Source organism: Cryptotermes secundus, unplaced genomic scaffold, assembly GCF_002891405.2.
Source record: "Cryptotermes secundus unplaced genomic scaffold, Csec_1.0 scaffold634, whole genome shotgun sequence".
In the NCBI taxonomy this organism is placed as follows: domain Eukaryota; kingdom Metazoa; phylum Arthropoda; class Insecta; order Blattodea; family Kalotermitidae; genus Cryptotermes; species Cryptotermes secundus.
Genome location: NW_019737091.1, coordinates 715,184 through 739,179, shown reverse-complemented (window position 1 = coordinate 739,179; position 23,996 = coordinate 715,184). Strand labels below are relative to the sequence as shown.

Here is a 23,996-nt window from a genome sequence, read left to right as displayed (position 1 = left end):
TAAAAGAAATATGGAAGGGATGGTTAAATCAGGTTAAACGGTAAGTGTTTCTGTTCAGCCGTTCCTATAGTCTGAAGGGGAATCAGAATTATTTTCATACCGGCCTTGAGAGTGCAGACGCGGGCGAGGCTATCATTTCCCTCACGGAACATTGTTTTAACTGAAACTCCCTACGGCTGTGTGTTCAGAGAGGAAATTGGAACCATCAAGGCGTTCTGCTATAATGAAATGGTACGTTAGTAAACAACACGTAATCGATTAAGTGCTCATGCCGGTGGGCAACATCATTATTCTTACCAAATGCTTCGCCCCTCTCTCTCATGCGGAATGGTGTTCTGAGGAAGGGGTGGGTATTTCAGGGGACCCGTAAATGATAAACGAAATTATGGCACAATAGGAGACTATGGATCATCAGTAGGACTAACTAGCTCCATGGAACAGAGTCCCTCTTGCGAAGATAATAGATGCTTAGCTATTCAAGTAATTGCCATAATTTTACGGGACCCGAAAATTAATTACAGTGTTCATAATTTCCCGCCAATCATTCCTATCTCCGGCCAGATGAATTCAGCCTGCAACTTTACATCCCGCTCCTTTGATTAATTAACTTAAATCCGTGGCTTGAGCCCGCAAACGAAACTATACCGACCGAGCGACCTCCGCTTGTCGGCGAAGTTAGTGCCAACTTTTAGCGGATAGAGGGTGTCACGTGGTTAGCGCAACGAATCCCCACGGCCGTTAATTTCGGTTTTCTTTAAGGTATATTTTAATATTCTCCTCACATCTATACACAGGTATTCAAAATTGGATCTTTCGTTTATGTTTTTCCTACTGAAATTTTTTATGCATTTATCTTATCTCCGTTGCGTGCTTTGTGCCCCTCACCAATCTCACCATCCTCAATTTCATCTAATAATATTTGGCAAGGAGTACAAATTGGGAATCCTATAATTATGCAGTTTTATCCATCTTCATGTTGCTTCTGCACGTTTAGGTATATGTTGTCACGTGTATAAGTGACTAAAGATGGGAGTAGGATTGATAATTGGATTTATAATCATCTATAGGTCGTAAGAACAAATAATTACTACACTATTGATAATTCACACATTTTACAAGCACTCCACACTAATCTTCTCAGTCTATTTCCACTAGTCTTCACTATCAGTTTCCTGCAACGGATTTATAACACATGAACTGTGAAAGACTCACTAAATTACACACTCCCAATATCGATGTAATACAGCACATGTGCCGGCCACGATAGCCGAGCGGTCTAAGGCATGTACGGTTTTCGCTCTCTAGGAAGCCGGGATTGTGGGTTCGAATCACACACCAGGCATGGACGTTTCGTGTATGTATGTGTTTATTCTGTTTGTGATGTCCTGTGTTTAGGTAGAGGCCTTGCGACGCCCTAATCACCCGTCCAAGGAGCCCTGCCGTCTATAAAATAATCAAGAAACTGAGAAATTAGCCATATGCTCCAAAGTGGGGGCAAGAAGTAGAAAGAAACGACACATGTGAAATCACACACCAAGTCTTCTAATCCTTCTTTTTCTGCTTTTCCCTTGGAACTTCGGAACTCAGGTCCAGTCAATTACCATTCCTGTATTCTCTCATATCCTCTCGACACGGACCACGAATAGAAAACACAGCCCCTCTATTGCTGCATGGCGCAGACCACACACAAAGCATGTATCACGTGTCAGACTGCGAGTTCATTGGTCCTTTAGCAGCGCTGGGAGTGGCGCGGACGACACAAAAAACACAGCATCATCTATTGTTGCTTGCAGGACCGTGTTTACAGAGCTGTTGCCTCGCAACGCATTGATCAGATACGTTACAATATATTCTCCTCAGCACCCTCACTTAAAGAAGATTATTGTTTACTGGGATGTGACATCGTGTGGGCTAGTAGATCGTTATGGACGATTTCAAGAACGTGCTGCCCCCTTCTTCAGGGTAGAAGATGGAGGAGGCACGATCCTCCAAAATGATTGTAACGATGTATCGGAAGGCACGACGTCATATCCAAAGAGATATTAATCTTCATAATCACCGTAGTAAGAACTTAGAATCTCGCAATCTCAGTTCATATTCGTCCCTTAATGACAGAGACAAACTTTCACTTGCAAAGATATAAAATCAATACATGACTTACAGGAACACTGAATATAAGAGCAGAAAGCTTGCGGGTTAGATGATACGACAAATGATAATTGTGTTTCATATTCTTTTTATATGCAGGGTGTCCCAGGAGGAATGTGCCAGCCTTCGGGAAGGTGTTCCTTATGTTAAAGTATGCCGATATAACCCGAAACACCTATGTCCAAAGTTGAACGGTTACGGAGATAATGGCCAGAGAAGTGTGAAACTTTGACAGGTGTTACACACCTGTTGATTACCAAATACATATTAAAACTGACAGGAATATGTGGTTTTTGTAATATTAATAATGTACATAACATCAGACTAAATTCTGAGTGATATGAAGCCATTAAATTGAACTATAAAAAACTCGCACGCCATGTCATAGTTGTCCTTAAGTTACCAAGCAAGCGCTGACGTAACATGGCTGACTGTGCATTCTGGTACAAGCCGACTACATAACTACTAAAATACACCGTCCCGGGTAAAAGACGCCTCATCACTGATTAAAATGACGCTTGACAGTTCGGGATGAGCTTTTATCCAGTGGCACAAATCCATACGCTGAGCATGGTCGCCTAGTTCCAGATGTAGTACCCGTTGATCATGGTAAGGATACAACTCTTCATCATGTAAAGTTCGCCACACTTGCATACGTGATACGCCGATGCGAGAGGCCATTCTACGGGTGGACAGACGCGGACTTCTCTGAACCATCTCAAGAATGTTCTCTCGTGTGTTTCTCACTCGTACATCCTCCCTTTCAGAGTGCACAGAAACACTCGGAAGAGAACCAGTATCGCGCAATGTCTGGTGAATTCGCGTAAATACACTTCGAGATGGAATTCTTCGATCGAGAAAACGCCTTTGGTATTCTTCAACAGCAGCACGTGCATTGCCACCGCAAAATCCATACACAAAATGCATTTCACAATATTAAACGTGTGAAAACACAAAAGGCATTTCAGCAACTCCGCAAAACTAATTTACCAACCACGCACAACGCGGTCACAACGTACCCTGAAGGTAGCACATAAGCTTACGGCTAGTGTGAATCACCACCCTCAAGGACAAACATAGATAAGACTTGTCAGCTGACAGGTACAGTGCGTGGACCGGCCAGAAGACCACACTTTTCTTGGGCCATTATCTCCGTAACCATTCAACTTTGGACATAAGTGTTTTGGGTTATATCGGCATACTTTAACATATGGAACACCCTCCCGAAGTCTGGCACATTCCTCCTGGGGCATTCTGTATATATACATTTCTTCTGGCAATGAAAAGACCGCTACTCCTTAGGTCAGCTCCAGATGAAGCAGTTGGCTTGCGTTTTGGGGCTATATACTTGTATTACGAAAAATACCTACATTTAAGGGACACGCGGTAGCGTAGTTGGTTGAGGCACTATACGGGTTCGATTCCCGATGAGGTCATTGGATTTTTCAGTTGACTTAATCCTTCCAACCACATTATTACCCTGGATTGACTCAGCCTCTAACAGAAATGAGTACCAGGAATCTTCCTTGGGATAAAGGGCGGCCGGCGCATAAGGCTAACAATCTCACCGCTATCTGTGAACCGACTGTCTAGAAAATGTGGGAACCTCGCCGTCACACAACCCTACGGGCATCCACGGTCTGTTACAGGGATAGTTATGCCTTCTTACCCACATTTAAAGAAGCGAGAAATGAGGCAGACACAGGGATTACGCTCACTCCAAGCTTATGCTCATTGGGTGGCATGGTCCGTGGAATCGTCCGCGCTATTTAATTTTCTATTTCTTGATGATTTTTGGCGAGCGCGTATGGTTGAATTCGCATACGATGCAGCATCACTGGACCGCCTCTGTCATCTAGTGGTCAGAGTTCCTGCCTACAGATCCAGAGGTCCCGGGTTCGATTCCGGCGCTATCAGATTTTCTGAGAAGTACTGGGTCTGGAACGGGGTCTACTCAGCCTCGTGAGGATAACTGAGGAGCTGTTTCAAGGAAATAGTGGCTCCGGTCTAGAAAACTGAGATTAACTTTGTGGTGATCGCTGACCACGTGACACCCTCTATCCGCAAAAGTTGGCACTAACTTCGCTGAAAAGCGACGGTCGCTCGGTCGGTATAGTTCGCTTGCGGACTACAGGCCACGGAGCTTATTTTTTTCTGCAGCATCACTGTATTAAAAGTAACAGGAGCAGGTGGCGCTATATATTTTATGTTTCAAATTTGTTACTACTTGCATTTATTTATTGTTTATTTAACGACGCTGTCTACTCTATACACACTTGGGTATACGAGATATGTTCGTATTGGACGAGATTATTAAACGTACCTACAAAAATGAAGAGTGATATTTTCTGGGATATGACGCCATGTAGGCTGGCAGACGTTTACAGACGTTTCGTAGCAACCAGCTACTATAACTTCAGAGTTAAAGAGTTAGCCAAGCACAATGTACGTGTACAGCTTGCTGAGAGTTGGTTTCTTGGCATATAATTCGACCTTTTAAATCGAGGCAATTTTTTCCTCCGTAACATCGGTGAACTTCTATCAGGCTCTACGGTGTCATGGGAGACCTTCTATTCTGACTGATTTTTTTTTTCTTTTTGTTCTTTAGCGCCTCCAGGGAAATTCCGGAATAGTATCTCGAACAGGACCCGTTCCTTTCACATATTTTTCAATTCATCATTCATCAGTCACCCTACCATTCTACACTATGTATTCTAGCTACTGGCAACGTCGTAAGGTAAAAATGGTAAAGTTGTTCCTGTGCTTAACTAATTAAGCACTACGCCGTGAAGACGTACGGGGAAGTGGGTGTACAGATCCATATTTTCTTGACCTCGGCACTAGTTGGAGGTGAGTGGTCAGATTCACGCCCATGCCAATTTACTCCCGGGGAAAGAGCCCATTGGACAGGAGGCTGGATGGGCCACAGAGCCTGTCTGAATGACGTTGAGAACAGAAAATTAATGACTCTACGGGAACTTGAACTCCGATCCTTGGCGTCCAGCCCGTAACAAGTCCGTATACCGACTGAGTTATCCTGGCTCCTTACTGGCAACGTAATAAAGTAACTAATTAATAAAATATAAAGGCTGTCACTGCCAAAAATGAATTATTCTTCGTGGTCAACGGTATGGCAATCTTCCATCTCTGCCGTCTACAAACAACTCTTGAGTAAGACTCGTAGTAACATTTTGCATTCACGGTTCCTAAATCCGTTTCCGCAGAACCACAGTTTTGTGTGTGTGAATGCAAAATCATTCCTCTTTGTTTCTCATTATATAGTAATTGACTGCAAGCTTCCATGTACAGCGTAATGAGGGCAACATTTCGAACTGTGGAAACGTTCAACGGATTATTGGTTTTTAATAACTATAATGTACTGTAGGCTACACGCTGTATGTTCATGGCCTCTGACTCTGATCCACATACGTAAAGGTAATAAACGTAAAGTTGTCTCTGCGCTTAACTAAATAAACACCACGTCATGAAGGCGATTGGGGGGAGGGGGTGCAAATATACAGCCCGACCATTCTTGAACTTGGCACTAGATGGGGGTGAGTGGTCAACTTTACGCTCCGGACACGCCTGGGAATGAGCCCCCGGTACGCATTGGATAGGAGGTTGTGTGAGCCCCAAACGTTGGGCAATAATCGAACCCTGGCCTTCCAGCCCGTAGTCCGTTGCTGTACACACTGAGCTATCCCGGCTCCTTCTCATATCCACTTCATGAATAATTTAATTACAAAATTCACTAGAATTACGCCATAAGAGGAACATTACTATGTGGAACCATCCATAGTACATCTTTCGTCTTGTATAACTGATAAAATTAACTTCATTTAAATGTATTCTTATGGATTTTCGTCCCTTATTGGTCTCAATACTTGTCTGCTGCAAAGATATGTTTTCTACAGGAATCCAGGGTATCAAAATGGCTGTTCTGAAGGGTTCTTCTGCCTTCTGGTATATAGCACTGTGCAGTCCGTGCCAAGTCAACCGACGTTTCGAAGGAATATGTCGCTTGCTGCTCCCTGGTTTCTTGCTGGTCTTATTTTTCGACCCTGAACACAAAAGCTATGTGTTGCCCCTTAACGTCGGGCGCTTTATGAATTAAACGGTGGTATAACCTAAAAGATTGTACTCTTCATAGTGGCCGCCATGAAATCCTCAAATCTAATAATCTAACATTTTCCTCACTCTTCGTAGTTGAAATTTTGTCTACTGAAATGTGTCACTGTTCAGTTTGAAATATCTCACTATCCGGCGTACTCTTGAAGGCATTGAATATTAGAATATATAAAACAATAATTTTTGCAGATTTTTGTGTGAGTGTCAACCGTGGCCTTTTACTTTGAGGAAAACCATAAATTACAATTGCTTGAAAACAAAGAACGATGAACGAATTCAGGAGCTCGCCTAGGTTTTCTCCTATGCTAAAATATTGAAGAACATAATGGGTCGGACATGTGCTTAAGCTTAGATCCTATTCTGTTCGTTATTATGGCCACTGTTTCATGTTCCGATTGGAAAGCGCGATTTCCTGAACATCAGTTGCAGCGTTCTTTTGCAAGCTTTGATTAGTTTCAAGTCAAACTAAGTCTACAGGCAACATTAAAAAGGTCCTTCATTAATAATTTAAGCTTTATGATATTACGTTATTTAATTACGATTTATGAACTGAGGAAACACTGGGACGTACTGCTGTATAATTCGCTGAAATTTAACCAGATGTTTCGGTGGAACATATCACCTCGTCTTAAGGGTAGAAGAATAAGCCAGAAGTTAGGACTCTCAAAACCACTGCTGTGAGAACACCATGCCAAGAATATCACAGTTCCTCACTATTATTTCAACAGCGTCATCCCACGTTGCTCTGCCTCCTGGCGTTTATTGTCATTTGAATTTTGCACGACTTGCATGCTACCTAGCTGAAGTTGAATGCAATGAATGACTATGGTTAGAGCACCAAGGTTCGATTCTCTGGAAGGAGAGTTCATGGCTATTCAAGCCAATAGAAGCGAAATCGATTGAAAAAAAGGTCATTTTATGAAAGGCATTTCACAATGGATGCATATTTCCTTTCTAGAATTATGTTCCTTAATCTGAAAAATGTTCGTGGCAAGTGAACAGCTTATCTTGAAGGGGGGGGTCTACTTTCTTGAGTTATTTATGGCAGCGCATGCGTACATATCGTAACGGGGCATAGATGATCAAGCTGGAAAATAATTTGATTTGCCTCCGTTCTCACTGAACACACCGTAACAGGACAGAAATTATTACTCCGTTCATTCAGCACACCCAGCGTAACAAGGCATACATAAATTGGGACAACAATCCATTTTCACTGAACAAGGCATAGAGGGAGGTGAACAATAATTTGGATTTATTACATTCTTAATGAACACGCATGATACCATGACATAAATGAAACTACACAATAATTCGATTTGTTTCCATTCTCGCTGAATACATATATGGTAACAGGACAGTAATTCGATTTTTCCCCATTGTCAATCAATACATACTCGGAAAAAGGGCATAGATTTAGCTGAATAATAATTCGTTTTCTCTCCGTTTCTACTGTTATGTCGTATCCAGTTTTTAAGATATTTCACTTTCCTGTAAATTTCGCGATAACGGAATTGCTAATTGCTTTACTGAAGCTTAAATTGTACAAGAAATTCTTTGACATCAGAGTTTTATACATAAATTCATTACAAATTCTCCATTGCACTCATGTCTATAGTCTTAAACGGATTCGACAGATCAAAGAAAAACTTAAAAGAGTTTTCAATTTATGGCGTTTCTTTGGTAGGTCACACACTTGAGCAGTGTTGGTTTACGCCATACAAAGGAGATATATATTTTTATTATTCTTAGTGGGATGAGACTGAGTCCACTTGGTACTGCGGCCACTACTGGCCTATTGTACCAGCACCAGATGATAGATGATGGTGATTGCGGAACAACTTGTGGAATGAAGTTTGGCAGGGGAAACCGAAATACTCGGATAAAACCTGCCCTAGTGACAATTTGTCCACCAAAAATCCCACATGACCGGACCTTGGTTCGAAACCGGGCCGCCGCGGTGGGAAGCCAGCGACTAACCGCTTGAGCTACGGTACGGCCACCAGCTGAGACAAAAATCCATGCTCTATGAGAATGTTTACTGTGATAGTGACAACCAACGATTTTCATCGGGATGTATGAGACATAGAATTTCATGCGGTCATCTGCATGGACAATGGGAGAGCAAAACTAATTTAATCTTCTCAGTATTTGAGCCGTTTGTATAAGGGACTGGACCCAATAGATGGACTATCATCCAGTGTCTGCCCTCATCTTTCAGGAGATAATTTTTTCTTAAAAGCGGCTATAGACAAGAATTATTTGTATTACAAGGGGACCAGCCGTTCAGAGACTTCCGTGCTATTCTCTTTCGCCGCTAAGAAAAGCAAAGCTACGTGGTCGTAGATTTCAGTCGTCCGAGGAGGTCGTCAATGCCACAAGAGACGCCGTACGGGAATTTACTGCCAATATGTTTCAGCAATGTTTTCGACAGCGATATATCAACTTTGGCAGTCTTGCATAGGGGCCAAAGGAAACTATTTTAAGGGCCGATGTGGATCTGTGTAAGTGTATGTGAATACGTTGTAATATGATGCGATAAAACCACATTCCACGAACTTAATGACTGTACCACGTATATGTGCTTATATATCAGGGAGATTATTGTCATTAGGGATATAACACCGTGAAGATTGGCAGATATATGTAACATATCTGAGAAACCTGCCTGCTAGACTGCCTGCATCTTCATAATCTGTCGTCTTCCACTCTGAAGTTTTAACACATGCTTCCAAAAGGAAAGATTATGGCTACGAAGGGGAACGGCCTGGATATGGGCCCTGAGGCCAAAATGCTCCAAAATGTCAGTAAACCTGCTTCTTTATACAGCCATGAGAACATAAAATTAAAATTTAATTTTTATATAAATCCGGAGCCGAAATTAATTCTCCGTTGTCCTCCTCCTACGCATTTACTGGACAACTAACACATTAAGTAAGGATATGCAGACGTTTACTGGCGTTCTTGCAGGAGATTAGAAGATCCCGCTAAACGGTTTGAGCCTCGTCCACGTACAGTCTGATTCTCATTCTTAGTTCCTCAAAATCTAGATAAATTGTTGGTTGAAAAAGATAAAGGTATCCCTGTAACAGGCCATGGAGGCCCATAGGGTTGTAAAACGTCGAGGCTCCCACATTTACTAGACAATCGACTCACAGATGGCGGTGAGGTTGTCAACCTTAGTCACCGGCCGCACTTTATCCTCAGGAAGATTCCTGGTACTCATTTCTATTAGAGGCTGAGTCGACCCCAGGGCCATAGTGCGGTTGGAAGGATTAAGTAAATTGAAAAATCCAATGATATCATCGGGAATCGAACCCGTGACCTTCCAGACTGTAGCATAGTGCCTCAACCAACCACTCTAAAGCGTGCCATGGAAAAATTGCTGGAAAAATATGTTTAGTTCGAAAATTAATATCTGTAGTTTCATAAGCAGTTCCGTTGCGAGATCTGAAGTTGTCACGGCGGTGACTGTTGAGATGAGTGTCTTCTGGAATGTGACGCCGTGTACTTTGTTCACCGACGATAGGGATGACAGTACTTTCTCTACATTTAAGGTGAAAGAAGAGGCGTGCAAGCAAGGAGCAAACAGAGTTGTTACCTGCCACCGTAAACTCTCAATTCCGCAGCCTATTTACTCGTATCTATGGCTCTACAGTCCTCTGTTGGACTTTGGCCGATTTTTCAGTTTCCTATTCCTATACACCAGGCATGTCCAGCTTCAAACAGGTTGTAATCGACTTTTTAGTGTCAAAACTGCCAGTGATCTACATCCCCTCCTATCATCGTACCTCGCTTTAAGCAAAAATATTGGTAAAAATAACACGACACATGATGTTTGTTGGAAAAGCAACTAGTAACTGGGCTGTGTCTCTGATGGCTGTAGATTCTTCCAGTTGGAGGCAGAAAGCAACACAACTGGAAACATTTTTCAACAACTGTTCAGTTATGTTTCCACAGATCATCTCTATTCGCCGCACAGTGGTGTTTCTTGATAATTAATGATCTTGAATAGCAGCTATGATCTCTTTCTTATTTTTTATTACAAGTGCATCTACATGCTTTTCACGTATAATCTTCTTATAGGCCTATGAGATCGACCAATAATAGTCCCGCGATCGACCGGTCGATTGCGATTGACGCGTTGGACATGCCTGCTATACACAGTCGGTAGGATTCCTTGGACGGGGGATCAGCCCGTCGCAAGGCCGCTACCTACACACAGAATAAACGCACATAGACATCCATGCCTCGAGTGGGATTCGAGCCTACGATCCCAGTGTTCAAGCAAGAGAAGACTGTTCATTAATAACGTTACACTTTTTACAGCTCAGCTTGTTAAGAGACAAAAAGAGCATTAATTTAGAAGCTAGTTATATTGAAATTAAATTTTTGGTAACTCACCTCGAGTGCTTCTGTGACTTAGATCATCATCTTCCACTGCAATGTCCTTCGTTGTTAACATCGTCAGTGATGATGATTGTTTGTCTTTCGATCGCGAGAGAAAGCTCATATCCGAGTCAACATCATCCATCATTTCTTCATCTCAGAACTACAACCATTTCCTGATTTTGCTACTTCGTACACTTCACTGAATTACTACAACACATTGTGAACTTTGCTTTTAAAGTCAGTGACACTGTAAGTCCACTTCCACTCTATACACCCGATTCTTAAAGCTGAACGCATCATCGCCGTAATACAGACTTCGATGACCTGTTAGTTGGCAAGGGTTCTGACATGTACCATCTCTCACATCGCTACATATAGCCAACTTATTTCGACATCAAAATTCGGTAAACAATTCTCTTGAACAGAACGTATACTTCACTTCATCCTTTGGAGACTGAGTTGTTGTTGGCACCAACGAGATTTACAAACTACGGAATTATGCCAACACACACCCACTTGCTGCTTTGCAGTACTTGATTAGTGAGCGGATATAGAGAGGTCTACATCCGGTGGTATCTGGTGATAAAGCACTTGCGAATTTCGTGTACGTTACTTCCGGTGGGTTAGTGATCACGTGCTCCTACAATAATATATCCCTCTTGCTGAAGCCACAGACGGTCACTAATGGAAATCAGCTCTCTCCGAGATGTCATCGCGTGTAATTATATTCTCCTCTGAAGGCACCTCCTGCGGAGAAAGAAAAGCGGGTTTAACGATGGCTTAGATTGAAGAAGTTGGCGGGGCTCGGCTGTCATTACAATTACTCAACCCATCAATTCACACAATTTTTTGGGACTGCATCCTGTTTATATTTAAGTCGTAAAGTAAACCGTTTCATAAACATAAGTTAGAAAACATTAATTTCATTATTTGTGTGTATGTTTCGGTCGTAAACGGACATCATCAGGCGATGTACAGAAATCAACAAAAACACATCAAGACCCTAAGCACATATCTGTTAAAACATGGAAATGTAGAAAAGATATATAGAAAATAATAAATTACTTCGGATCCGGCTAATTTTGCAAGGACATGAATATAAAACGTACAACATTTGTCTAAATATATATATATATTCTTTAATGTTTAAAAGGCTCGTATAGTGGCTCAGAAAGAGCCATACACATGAGTTGATAAACAATAATTTCTCGCATGATTGTAAAAAAAAATATGAACGCAGTGATATTTGTTGTGTTGTGACGGTTAATAAAGAGGTTGAACGCAGTGGTCTCTGGGCTTACGCTCTTATCGACTAACGGTCCGTCTCCCATGTAGTCCCGTTTCTTATACTGACGACATGATTACGATATCACTTGGATGCCAATTTCGGAAAGACGGAGCGCCCCTGAGTGGCTCCAAAAGGCCTCATCCAATTAGTGACGCACTCTTACTGAAGTCAGGGGCTCAGGTGGCCTGCTTTCAATTGTCCGATGAGCGTCGCTTGTATAAAGAGCTCTCCTCGTACACTTAGTCTTTTATTTACTTAAATATTAGTTGGTTGAGGCACTATGCTGCAAATCGGAAGGTCGCGGGTTCAGTCCCTGATAAGGTCATTTGATTTCTTTTCAATCGACCTAATCCTTCGAGCCGCAATATGGCCCTGGGGTCGACTCAGCCTCTAACAGAAATGAGTACCAGGAATTAATTAAATAATTTTCCTGGGGAGTAAAGCGCGGCCGGCGCGTAAGGCTGACAAGCTTGCCTCCCTCTTTGAGCCGATTGTCTAGATAATGTGGGATCCTCAACGTCTCACAACCCTATGGGCCTCCACGGCCTGGTACAGGGATAGCTTTACTTTACTTACTTTTTACTTAAATATTGAATGAGCTTAATAAGGACAGACTCTGAAATGAATGTGACGAAAGACAAGGAAGTGAGGGATGCAACTAGTAATATGCAGAGAAAGCAGGAAGTTACTGAAAAGGGCGAAGGAGGTGTAGAAACAAGTGCTCTGTTTAGTAAACATGGCGTACCCTGATCCATCATTTCCACGATTATGGACCTCTTTATGCTCTATTTATTCATTATTTATCAATATTTATATGTATTAATGCTTTAGTATGCTACAGTAACTTTTGTTTGTCACAATTGCATATTTAAATGATATAATCTAAGATTTTAGAGTGAAAAAGTCAAATTGTATTTATCATGAAACACGTATTTCTTAATACTGGATTGAAGATAATTTCAATTAATAATGGCTTCCATGGAACCAGTTAATATGGTCACCCGAGGAGCCATTTTATATACTTAAACATGCGGGTACCAAGAATATTCATTAGGCCTATTAAATGTGTACAGTCGAAGGAACTGACCCCAATATAATGCACTGTCATGAATATTCGGCCATAACGAGTAAATATTTTCCACACAAATTCGTGATTGAAACTCCAGCTTTCTATATGGGAGATCTGGGTTTCGAGCTCGGTTTGGAGGCTAGAAGTTTTGACAACGAGTTTTTCATGGCTTTCCTCCATCCCTTCATGCAAGTGCTGGGATTGTGCCTTAGAAATGGCCGTCACTACTTCCTTCTATCTTATGATCAATTAGCAATGTAGAAAAATCAATTCGAGGCTATATGACCCATGTAGTTGAGAAAGCGTTTGTTAATTGTGCCACATTTTCAAAACATCTGTTACCTATATTCATGTCATGATTTTTCTCTGCATTTTGGTGACGAGACAGCAACATATACGTAGTTTTCTCTGTGTTTACTTCTAGAGCAACCCCATTACTAGAGCCAACTAAAGTTTGTATGTTTATAAGAAAATACGTGGTATAAGTACCATAAAGAGAAATGCAGACAAACCACTATATGCTAGTAAGAAGGTTCGTGTCGTACCAGACGTAGAGAAATTCACATCTTGTCACCAGAATGCAAGACGAAACCATAATATAAGGGCAACCAACAGATTCTTTGAATGTGCCACAAAGTTCGGGTAATTGGGGAAGGGTATTAACAAATTCAATAGAATTAAAGACGAAAATTAAGAGCAGATTAAATTCGAGGATTACTTTCTACCATTGAAATAACAATTCTTCATCTTCCCGTCGGCTCAAGAAAGTAAATATTAAACGAGACCTACACACAAGTGCAGTTCATGTTGTTTTGTAAGTGTGTGAATCCTGGTTGTCACGAGGAAGAATCAAGATTGAGCACATTTGAGTACAGGGCATTGAAGAAAATATTTAGACCTAAGAGGAAGGAAGTGTGACCGCCTCTGTGGTCTAGTGGTCTGAGTTCCTGGTTACAGATCCAGAGGTCCTGGGTTCGCTACCAGATTTTCTGAGAAGTAGTGGGTCTGGAACGGGGTCCACTCAGCCTCGTGAGGATAATTGAGGAACTACTTCAATCGAAAAGTAGCGGCTCCGGTCTAGAAAACCGAGATTAACGGCCGTGGGGATCCGTTGCGCTGACCACGTGACACCCTCCATCCGCAAAAGTTGGTATTAACTTCGCCGACAAGCGGCGGTCGCTCGGTCGTATAGTTTGCGGACTACGGGTCACGGAATTTGTTTGTTTGAGGCAGGAAATAGAATGAGACAGAGAACAGTGCACATTGAAGAGCTTCGTAATTCATATATTTCTTGAATAATTGTTAGAATCATCAAAACAATGCAGGTGAACTGGGCGGGACACGTAGAACGCGTGTAAAAGATCAGAATGCATGTACAATTTTGGAAGGAAAATCTGCAGGAAATGCACCATTCGCGCGGCCCAGGCGCAGACTGAAAGGTAATACTGAAACAGATCTTTAACCAAGTATACCAAAATAAACTAACGTAAAACTCAAAGTTAATAAATTTAACTGAATTCTCCAAGAGGACTACATATAAATGTGAAGGAATCATACAAGAATGTGCCGTGCCAAGTCATATAAAAGAATTCGAAGCAAATAGTAAACACATAACTAAATACTGTGGCATATAGATCCGCTGCTAGGCAATGACCGCGAGATGAGCAACAGCCGTTGCTAAATAATGGTTCCGCAAACAACGGCCGTTGCTAAGCAATACGTGGGGAACTCCAACAGACATGAACGCAACTGCACAGGAACAGAAAACCTGTGTTTTCTGTGCTGTCCGTTCCGAGACGTTATAAGCAGGACAATTTAGAAGCTGGAGAGGGTTGGTTGGTTGGTTGGTTGGTTGGTTGGTTGGTTGGTTGGTTGGTTGGTTGGTGAGTCAGTCAGTGAGTTACTGAAGAGTTGGTTGGTAAGTTAATGAGTTAGATAACTACTGGAGTCTATCTATCTATGGTTCTACAGCCCTCTTGGATCTCGGCCGCTTTTTCAGTTTCTCAATCTATACACAATCTGTGGGACTCCTTGAGTGGAGGATCAGCCCTTCGCAAGACCGCTACCTACACACAGAACAATACAATCACAGAATAAACGCACACAGACATCCATGCCTCAAGTGAAATTCGAACCCACGATCCCAGTGTTTCAGCGAGCGAAGACAGTTCATTCTTTAGACGGCGCGGCCACTGTGAACGGCAGTTTTATGTCTATAGACGTTTCTAAAGTGATACATATAGAAGGAGGCAAACTGATGCCGAAGTGTTGAAACTGCGTTGAGACAGCTATGAAGGGCGGCAATGGTAGGCTGACGTTCGAAATTTACCGGGCAAATTTAATTACCCACATGAAGTCAAGCCTGCAGTAAAGGGTCGCAGAACCGTGAGAGCATATTGAATTTGGAACTGCATTATGACAGGAAGCTGGCTGGACCCTGGTGGTGGAACTACAGCCACTTGCAGTGTCTCCCATTTCCTTTCGCTTAGTGCAAAACGTAACTACAGCACTGGAATAAACAAAGGAGGGAAACTGCTGAGTGTTTCGAAATAAAATTAAACAAGCTCTAGCAGCTGGTTATGGCTGTTCAAATTCTTAAATGTGAATCATAAACATGTACATTGTAAAATGGAACTGGAAGAAGAATGGAAAGGGATGAAATGAAATTTCTATGAACTGTAGCAGGCTATACAAACAGGAATGATATTAAGAATTACACGGACCAATTTATTTCTCTCTTCAGCCGAACTGATTCTATTTCATTTGACCATGTTTTTATTGACGAATACAAAGTCTGAAACTCCCGGTTATGCAGTTATCTCCGACCTCATTTTTCCGTCTTTTCATTTCATCATCAAACTTCCTCATTCATTGTTGCTCGCTACAAAATAATTAGCCCAGAGTCTTCCCTTGAAGGCATGACTGTAATTGTATACTGGTTGTATCTTGAACGCTTGTAACAGGTTTACACACGTGTGCTCATAACAATGTTGACTGGAAATTAATTGTTAAGCAGCTGACCTGTCACTTCTGAGAGTAACACAGAATAATGCGACACACATCGTTGTTATGATGTCCACACCACGCGTATAACAAGGTCTCTTAAGAGCTAACGGCCATTCAGTAACCCTGCCACTAACGTGTGTAGGGAGTATGCTCGGTGCATGAGTATTAAATATAATGTTCATATATGGTTAAGTTGATGGTATGAATGGAACTCAGTACACGGATGCCTTTATTAGAATTGGTTTCACGGAAGAGTGCGTTTGTTATATTGGAATTACAACCTTATTTTTTCATAAAGGCGTACATTCATAAATACACGCTGTACAATTAGCATATTCCTGGATATGTAGCGAGCAACGTTGCTGAAATGGTAAAGATTTCTGCTTCAGTTGGGAGACGCGTGGTTTGAATTTCGGCCAGGACACCAGCTGTCCTGACTGAGGTTCTTAGAGGCCTTCCTCCGCCCCTATTGGTAAATTCGGGAATAGTACCTGCATTAGGCCAGAACTCCTTTATTCCAGACCGGTTCTAATACTTCATTAATCAATTATTCTATCATTTGACATTGTATATAGTCCGAGATGTTAATAGCTTCGTAAAGTAAACTGTAAATAAAACGTACTCTATATATTTGTTTTGAATTCGATGCTTTCTAGAAGTATTATCCAACACAATATTATTCTAAATTTGGCTAGAATGTTCAGCCAACAGCAGATAGTAGATTCCTCCCTCACCTGAGGACGTAAACATATCTAGTTTTCGAAACGTTGTTTTTCTAGTTTCTAGAATACCGGACAATGGATAAAGTCCAAAAATCCAGTGAGTATGAACAGCAGATATTTTTATGAATGACTTAAAATAAAACTAAATATCGAAATGAAATTTCTAAGATGCGTTAGAGGATGCTCTCCTTTGAACATACGCAAAATAAATTCACATATAAGTGACACATTTGGACAGAAACACAGAAGTGTTGTCGAAATCTATTACGAATTACTGTACATTAAGAATAGATGTCTCTTAACATTAGGATGAAGCTGAAACTGGCTCATCATTTCACATAGTGGGGGGTGGAGTCCAACTGGGTCCACTGGGCACGTCGGCCACTGATTGGCCTATTGTACCTGCCCCGGGTGATTATGATGATGGAGAATTTGGTGAGATAAAAATTGGCAGGAGAAACCGAAGTACTCAGAGAAAACTTGCCCCTCACCACTTTGTCCACCACAAATCCCATTTGACCAGACCCTGGCTCGAACCCAGGCCGCCACAGTGGGAAGCCAGCGACTAACCGCTTGAGCTATGGCGCGGCCTTCATTACTATGTTCATAATATACCTCATCCTGAGCCAGATCAATCCAATCCATACCATCCCATACTATCTCTCTGAGATCCATTTTAATATATTTACGTATTTGGTTTCTTTTCTTATTACTGTTTGTATTTTGATCCCTTAAAATGCATCCCGCCACATTCGTATGAAGTTAGGTTTCTGCTGTTTCTGTCTTTCCCCTCTGCTTTTCGTCAATGTACGTGTTTCAGGACTGCATCTTAATACAGGGTAGATATAATTTTATAAAATCTAATCTATCCTTCCTTTCTTATCGCATTTAAGGACCATTTTATTATTAAGCTCCCATCTACAGCACGGTCTCCAAGATGATTTGTTCCCTTATTACCTTCCGGCTAAAACACTGTGTAAATTTCTGACGTCCCCTATGCGCGTTGCATTTCTCATCCAACTCAGTCTTTTTAATTTGTCCTTCCATGTGGTCATTTGAAGACGTTAATATCATAGAGACCATACAGTGCCGAAAGGCAGGATGATAAATGAACGTGGAAAAGCTGGTGGGATTGGCAAAGGAAACCGAAGTACCGGGAGAAAACCTGCCAGATTGCCACTTGGTCACAACAAAGTCCCCATCACCTGAAATGGGACTCAACCCTTTCCACCGCGTTGGGAGCCTGGCGACAAACGGCCGTCTTTCATGTTTTCATCCTAACAATGTTTAGGAATTACAGATTATGAAGCTCGTAATTGTTCAATCATCTCCAGTTTTCTGTTACTTCAACTTCCGTGCACGCTAGCTTCTGGGACTGTCTTTACTAAGTATGCACGGTGACCCAAAAGTCATCGAAACGGTTAATAAAATGTACGCTAAAATAGGTTAGAAATGTTTTTATTATTTTACAAAAATTATTCGAACTGAGATCCTCCATCTTCAATACACAACTCACAACGCCGTGATACCGTCCTACAAACTGACTGGAAAGTTTAATCTCATTAATACGATAGAATGTTTTAGGTTAACTGACTTTTGGACCAATCTGTAGATATACGAGTACAATCGTTTGCCTGGGAACAGGAATAGCTTAGTCTGTATAGCGATCAAATTTAGGCTGGACTACCGAAGAATCTGAGTCAGGTTCCCAGCAGTGGCAACATATTTTGACGTGCAGACCCATTGCCAAGTAACAGGGGTGTGAACAGGCGACAGAACATGGGAAACAACATGTTCACAAGTAGTTACTATAGGATTCTGACGATGGCGTATAACACACTGATATATTGCGTTTCTGGACTTTATCCATCGTCCTAGTTTTTAAGATAACAAAAACACGACGTTTCGGAAACTGGATCTGTTTCCGTCCTCAGGTGAAGGAAAAGGGGAACACCTATTCTGTTGGGTCCGTTAGAAAGAGCTAGCCTCAATCACTGGACATAGGGTAGGCTGGGGGTCCAGTGATTGAGGTTTTCTAACGGACCCAACAGAATAGGTGTTCCCCTTTTCCTTCACCTGAGGACGGAAACAGATCCAGTTTCCGAAACGTCGTGTTTTTGTTATCTTAAAAACTAGGACGATGGATAAAGTCCAGAAACCCAATATATCAACATGTTCACAGTATAGTACAAGGCGAAATCAGGCAGGAAATATAAGAGGCTTAAACTTGACTAAGCTGCCGTTGTAGCATATGATGGGTAAGACAGGACTGGACTTACAGAGAACTTGTATATTGTGCACAAGGAAAAATTTTCGGTAACATGCTCTATGTGCGATACATACGCTTGACAAAAGCCACGCCTAATCACAAGAAACAAACAAATCCTCTTGAGAAAGAGGATGTTACATAAGGAATATGTCCATATGATGAAAAAAATCTCTGGTCGTGAGACTCAAGGGGCTTGGCGCCAAGACGAACTGATTGAGGGCCAACCGCCAGTCGTAAAGTAACTCTGATTCTGAGCTGTAGCCGAGTCAGTTGAGAGTTCCAGTTGGGAGAAGTGAGAAGCTGGTAGTTGAGGCCGGGGACAGTTCAGGAACCCAGATCTTCAAAGCAAATGATTAATCACATGGGAAAATTTGCCTTCGCCTTTACATTTCTGCGTAGCCATACAGAAAAGGGACTGCATTATGTCGTATTTCATTTCGCAATTAATACGCACGAAATTATGAGAAGTCATGATGTACTGCACTATTCTGCATCATTATTATACAAATCCTCGCATTGTCTACTGCTCCAAGGGCATTAATTGAGACTGGGAAAGGCTGTATATATGCACATATGATGACGTGTGTAACTGCAGACTGCAGTTAATTAATAATGCATGCAGGTGGTACACATCACCTTACACAAGCTGCCAAGCTCACGTTTTGAAATGGAATCACGTTCTCAACACAGGCGCAGCGAGAAAGTTAAGGTACGAATAATATGAATTTACCCGAGGTCTCCGTTCTGTATGCTTCCAGCATGGGGGTCGACTTATTGTGGCTTGTACTCTGTGTGTTCTCACTGATACGAATATAAAAGCACCAGTAGCCTTCATGCTTACGTAAGCATTTATGTGCGTGCTGTGTTCAGTTTGATTTTACTGAAACTGTGTTCATCTGGATTACGGTCTTATAGGCAGATACAGGTGTTTCGGAGGAAAACACTGCTTGCATCTTCAGAATTTTAATATACAGGGTTCAAAAACTTGCATCTAATTACATAACTGAGCTAATTCCTCGGTCTAGACACTTCACTCCTGAAGAAGGTAGTAGCGCATTCGAAATGTCGGTATCTGCCTACAGTACCACTCAGTGTAATTTCAGAAGACCACAATCTGAAAAAGTCACTTCCGGGAAAAGCCGAAGGCTTAAATTTGCTTCTAAAGGAGAGAAGGGACTTCAGGAAGAAAGAAATGCAGAAGGCAGTGAAAGAATGAGAAAATGAAAGGTGGAAAAATATTGAGACTGATACTGCAGAAGGTAGGATAAAAAACTATGATCACGATATCAAAGTTTCTGAGGAAGTTGCTGCGACAATTTTCAGGAAAGAAGATCTATCCTGAAGATTTGCAGAGGCTCTCACAGCGGAGGTTATGAACAGTTATGCTTTCTGGTATAAAACGCCGTGTAGTTCGTTGAAAGACAACCGAAGTTTCTGATGAACATGTCGCCTCCATCTTCAAGGGTTCAGAATTAGCCAAGTAAGAAACCACCGTGAAGCAGACAGCAGTAACAACCTGGCTCAGAAGATAGAAGTTTTAACGGTGCAACATCCGAGAAGACATTTACCACCGTGAGAACATCAAATCTCAAATCTCAAATCTCACTACTTAATCTTAAGTAGTAACTTCTAGTGTCATAGAATCCCACTCTCACCTATTAGTTAACATCCCATAGGGCAATGATTTCCAAACATTATAATGGCGAACCATCAGCTCAGCTTAGCAAGGATTTCTTCTCCACTTCCTTAAATTTTTGTGTGTACAAAAATCAAACTACCATCCATCTATCCATTGATGGTTTTACAGACCTTGTGAAACTTGACTGCCTTTTCAGTTTCTTAATTTATACACAGTCTGTAGGACTCCTTGGACATGGGATCAGTCAGTAGCAAGGCCGCTACCTATACAGAGAGCAACACAAACGCAGAATAAACACACACAAACATCCATGCCTCGAGTGGTATTCGAACCCACGATCCCAACGTTCGAGCGAGCAAAGACGATTCGTACTTTAGACCGCGCGGTCACTCTGATCGGCTGCTAAGAACTACGAGACCAATATAAATATTAAATAATTAACCACACAACAAAAAGTATTAATAACATCTTTAAACTGTGTTCATTAATAGAAAGTGTATCGTTAACTCGTCCGAAGATGATAGTTGTTTTTATACAGGCATTGATAATATGATCCTTAGTTTACTTATTAAACAGGAGGGGCACGCGGTAGCGTAGTTGATTGAGGCACTATGCTACAAGCCAGAAGGTCGCGGGTTCGAGTCACGATGAGGTGGATTTTTGCAATTGACGTAATCCTTCCAACAGCACTATGGCCCTAAGGTTGACTCAGCTTCTAACAGAAATGAGTACCAGGAATCTTCCTGAGGGGTAGAGGGCGGTCGGCGCGTTAAGGCTGACAAGCTTACCGCCATATATGAGCCGATTGTCTAGAGAAAATGTGGGATCCTCGACGTCTCACAACCCTATGGGCCTCCACGGCCTGCTACAGACATAGGCTAGCTATTAAATAGGATTTGTGGAAGTGTAGTTACTCTTCATGATTGACCACTAAAGTTTATTTATTTTAATTTCTCTGGTCATGAAATATTTTTAGCATACTTTTCTTATTTTAACAAATAAAAGGACGCTTATTAGATCACCTTTGTCTCTCTGTGTATCCGTCTACGTCTGTCCGTCTGTCTATGTATCCCCCTTAAATTTTGAGTCTTATGAGATAACTTTTTTCACTGTATATCACTGTCTATTTTCTATTATTTAAAGCAGAAATTCTTGTGTTATATTTTAAAGTGTATTGATATATGTACTTAAGTTAGCATGACATTTGGGTTTATTTGTGGGAATTACAGAAACTAAACCTGATAATAGTAATTCCTCGCAAACAGAAAATTCACAATTAAATTCACATAAATGAAAATGCATGAGAATAAATGATGATAAAGCATAAATTATAATCTCAACAAAATAAATAATTTCTTACTTTATAAAAAACACAAATTCCTCTGTGGAAATGTCCATTCTTTCCTTACTGCGTATACCCCTTTAGCATCGGGCTGCGTTCTCTGTTCAACAAGTTCAGAAGACTTTGCATTTTCCGAATGGCTATGAAGGTAAAGCACTTTCATTTGTTTTAATCAGGGACGCCACATCATTAAACGAGCTCTTCTCTCCACCTCATTACTCATTCATGCAGTAAGAACTGCTCTGAGCGAATCTACGGGCTTCCACAGAAGAATACTTGACTCTGCATATATCATTAGTACAAGATGAACGCTTTCCTTAAAAAATAATACAATTTTCTCTCTGCATAACGATAACGTCCGTATCAACGACAAATACGTCCACCCTACTTCGTTATTAATTGGGAATTAGCAAGGATAAGAGAAGGGACAATATGTTGGCATTTTCCAATACCGGTTTTAAGAAACACACGCTTAAAATAGGCATGCTCCTCCTTTCTCGTTCAAATTCGGCTTTGAAAAATTGCATAGGCTAGTGCATAGTTCTTGTCGGGAAATCTCAAGGGAAGGGACTATGTCCGAGAACTAGACGTAGATGGAAGGTAGTATCAAACTGGATCTGAGAACATGAAAGAGTTTTCTGCCTTTCCCGCATCCAGACACAAACCGGACCATGAAGAAAAATGGGGACGAAGCATAATAACATTCTAGCGGCACTTACGCAAACGGAGATCAAGTCCATGGATTCGATTTCAGCATGCGCACAGCCACTTTGCAGCCAAACATACTGAGCCACTGCGCAGGCGATCATGAGCCAGACCAACTTAGCTACTTCCTCCCAATTACGGGACGGAGAAGAAAGCAGCGTAAAGAAGTGGCTGCAAATTGACAGCAGATGTTCAGCAGCCTACACAGTATTGTACAGAAATTATACACGTACAAAGCTGATATTTTCAGAACCTCCGCTTCAAATGTGTGTAGCGGTAGATTCTTCGAGTAAGACGGAGGAAAAAGAAGTAGAAGTGACGAACTGTGGTCCTCTGGCATGTGACATCCTATATTCTTGTAGGTGGATACCAGCGTTCAGAGGGACACGCTGCCTCCATATATAGGGTGAGGAATCTCCTGAAAAGCTCCGGTGTTCCTATTGGCTCAGAGTGAGCTGCATCCTTTTTCCTCCTCCCCTGGGTCTGAATGTTCATCTCCCTTGCAACCGGCCCATATGACCCAATACCGTTCTCAACCTACACACCTCGACCATGAATACAGAGATACAATATTTCTTGGAAACATCGCTACGTTTTCACATCCTAGAAGACCCAGTTTTAACAATAATCATCGTGAAAACCCCCAAACGCATACGAAAAGAGAGTTTTCGTTACCCCACAATCTGCCTTATATAACACTCAATCCTTCCGTCCGTACCTGCGAATTCGCCATTCGTGGTTTCAGTATCACTCTCTCAACGACAAGATCTACATTAATGTGACGTTCCTTCAAAACGTTTCCCGTGGTACGGCCTATGCAGCTCCTCAGCTTTATCCTTCAGTCCCTCTGGTGTATGTGGCGTGCCTTAGCAAAACCATTTGATCAGTCGTGTGGCTGTGTGGAAACAGCTCTGTTTAAATCTGTGATAGATCCTTAAATGTGGGGTATACAAATTGTGGAGAGAAAAAAAGGCCGACAGACGTCTGAATTCGGTCAATGTCTACACTGTCAGTGAAGCTGAAAGAACGGTTCATTTGTCTTTGTTCCGATTCGCTATGAGAGCGGTGCATCAAGACACTTCATGTGCAGTGTGGTCAGGTAGTCGTTTTGTTTATCGCTCCTGTTCGGGTACATTTAGTGGGGGGTGGAGTCCAACTGGGTACACTCGGCACGGCGGCCACTGACTGGTCTATTGTACCTGTCCCGGGTGATTATGATGCTGGAGAATTTGGTGGAATGAAGATTGGCAGGGGAAACCGAACTACTCGGAGAAAACCCGCCCCAACG

General features: G+C 41.8%; 1 protein-coding gene across 4 annotated transcripts in view; it reads right to left on the bottom strand.

Annotated features, from left to right (window-relative positions):
• LOC111870156 (ankyrin repeat and death domain-containing protein 1A) overlaps positions 1–23,996 on the bottom strand; it is a 209,563-nt gene that overhangs the window by 83,199 nt on the left and 102,368 nt on the right. For all 4 annotated transcript variants that reach the window (XM_023862210.2, XM_023862209.2, XM_023862211.2 and 1 more), the window contains exon 2: positions 10,681–11,415. In XM_023862210.2, coding sequence (XP_023717978.1) covers positions 10,681–10,813 — 133 coding nt within the window. In that variant the 5' untranslated portion in view covers positions 10,814–11,415. The remainder of the gene's footprint in view (positions 1–10,680; positions 11,416–23,996) is intronic.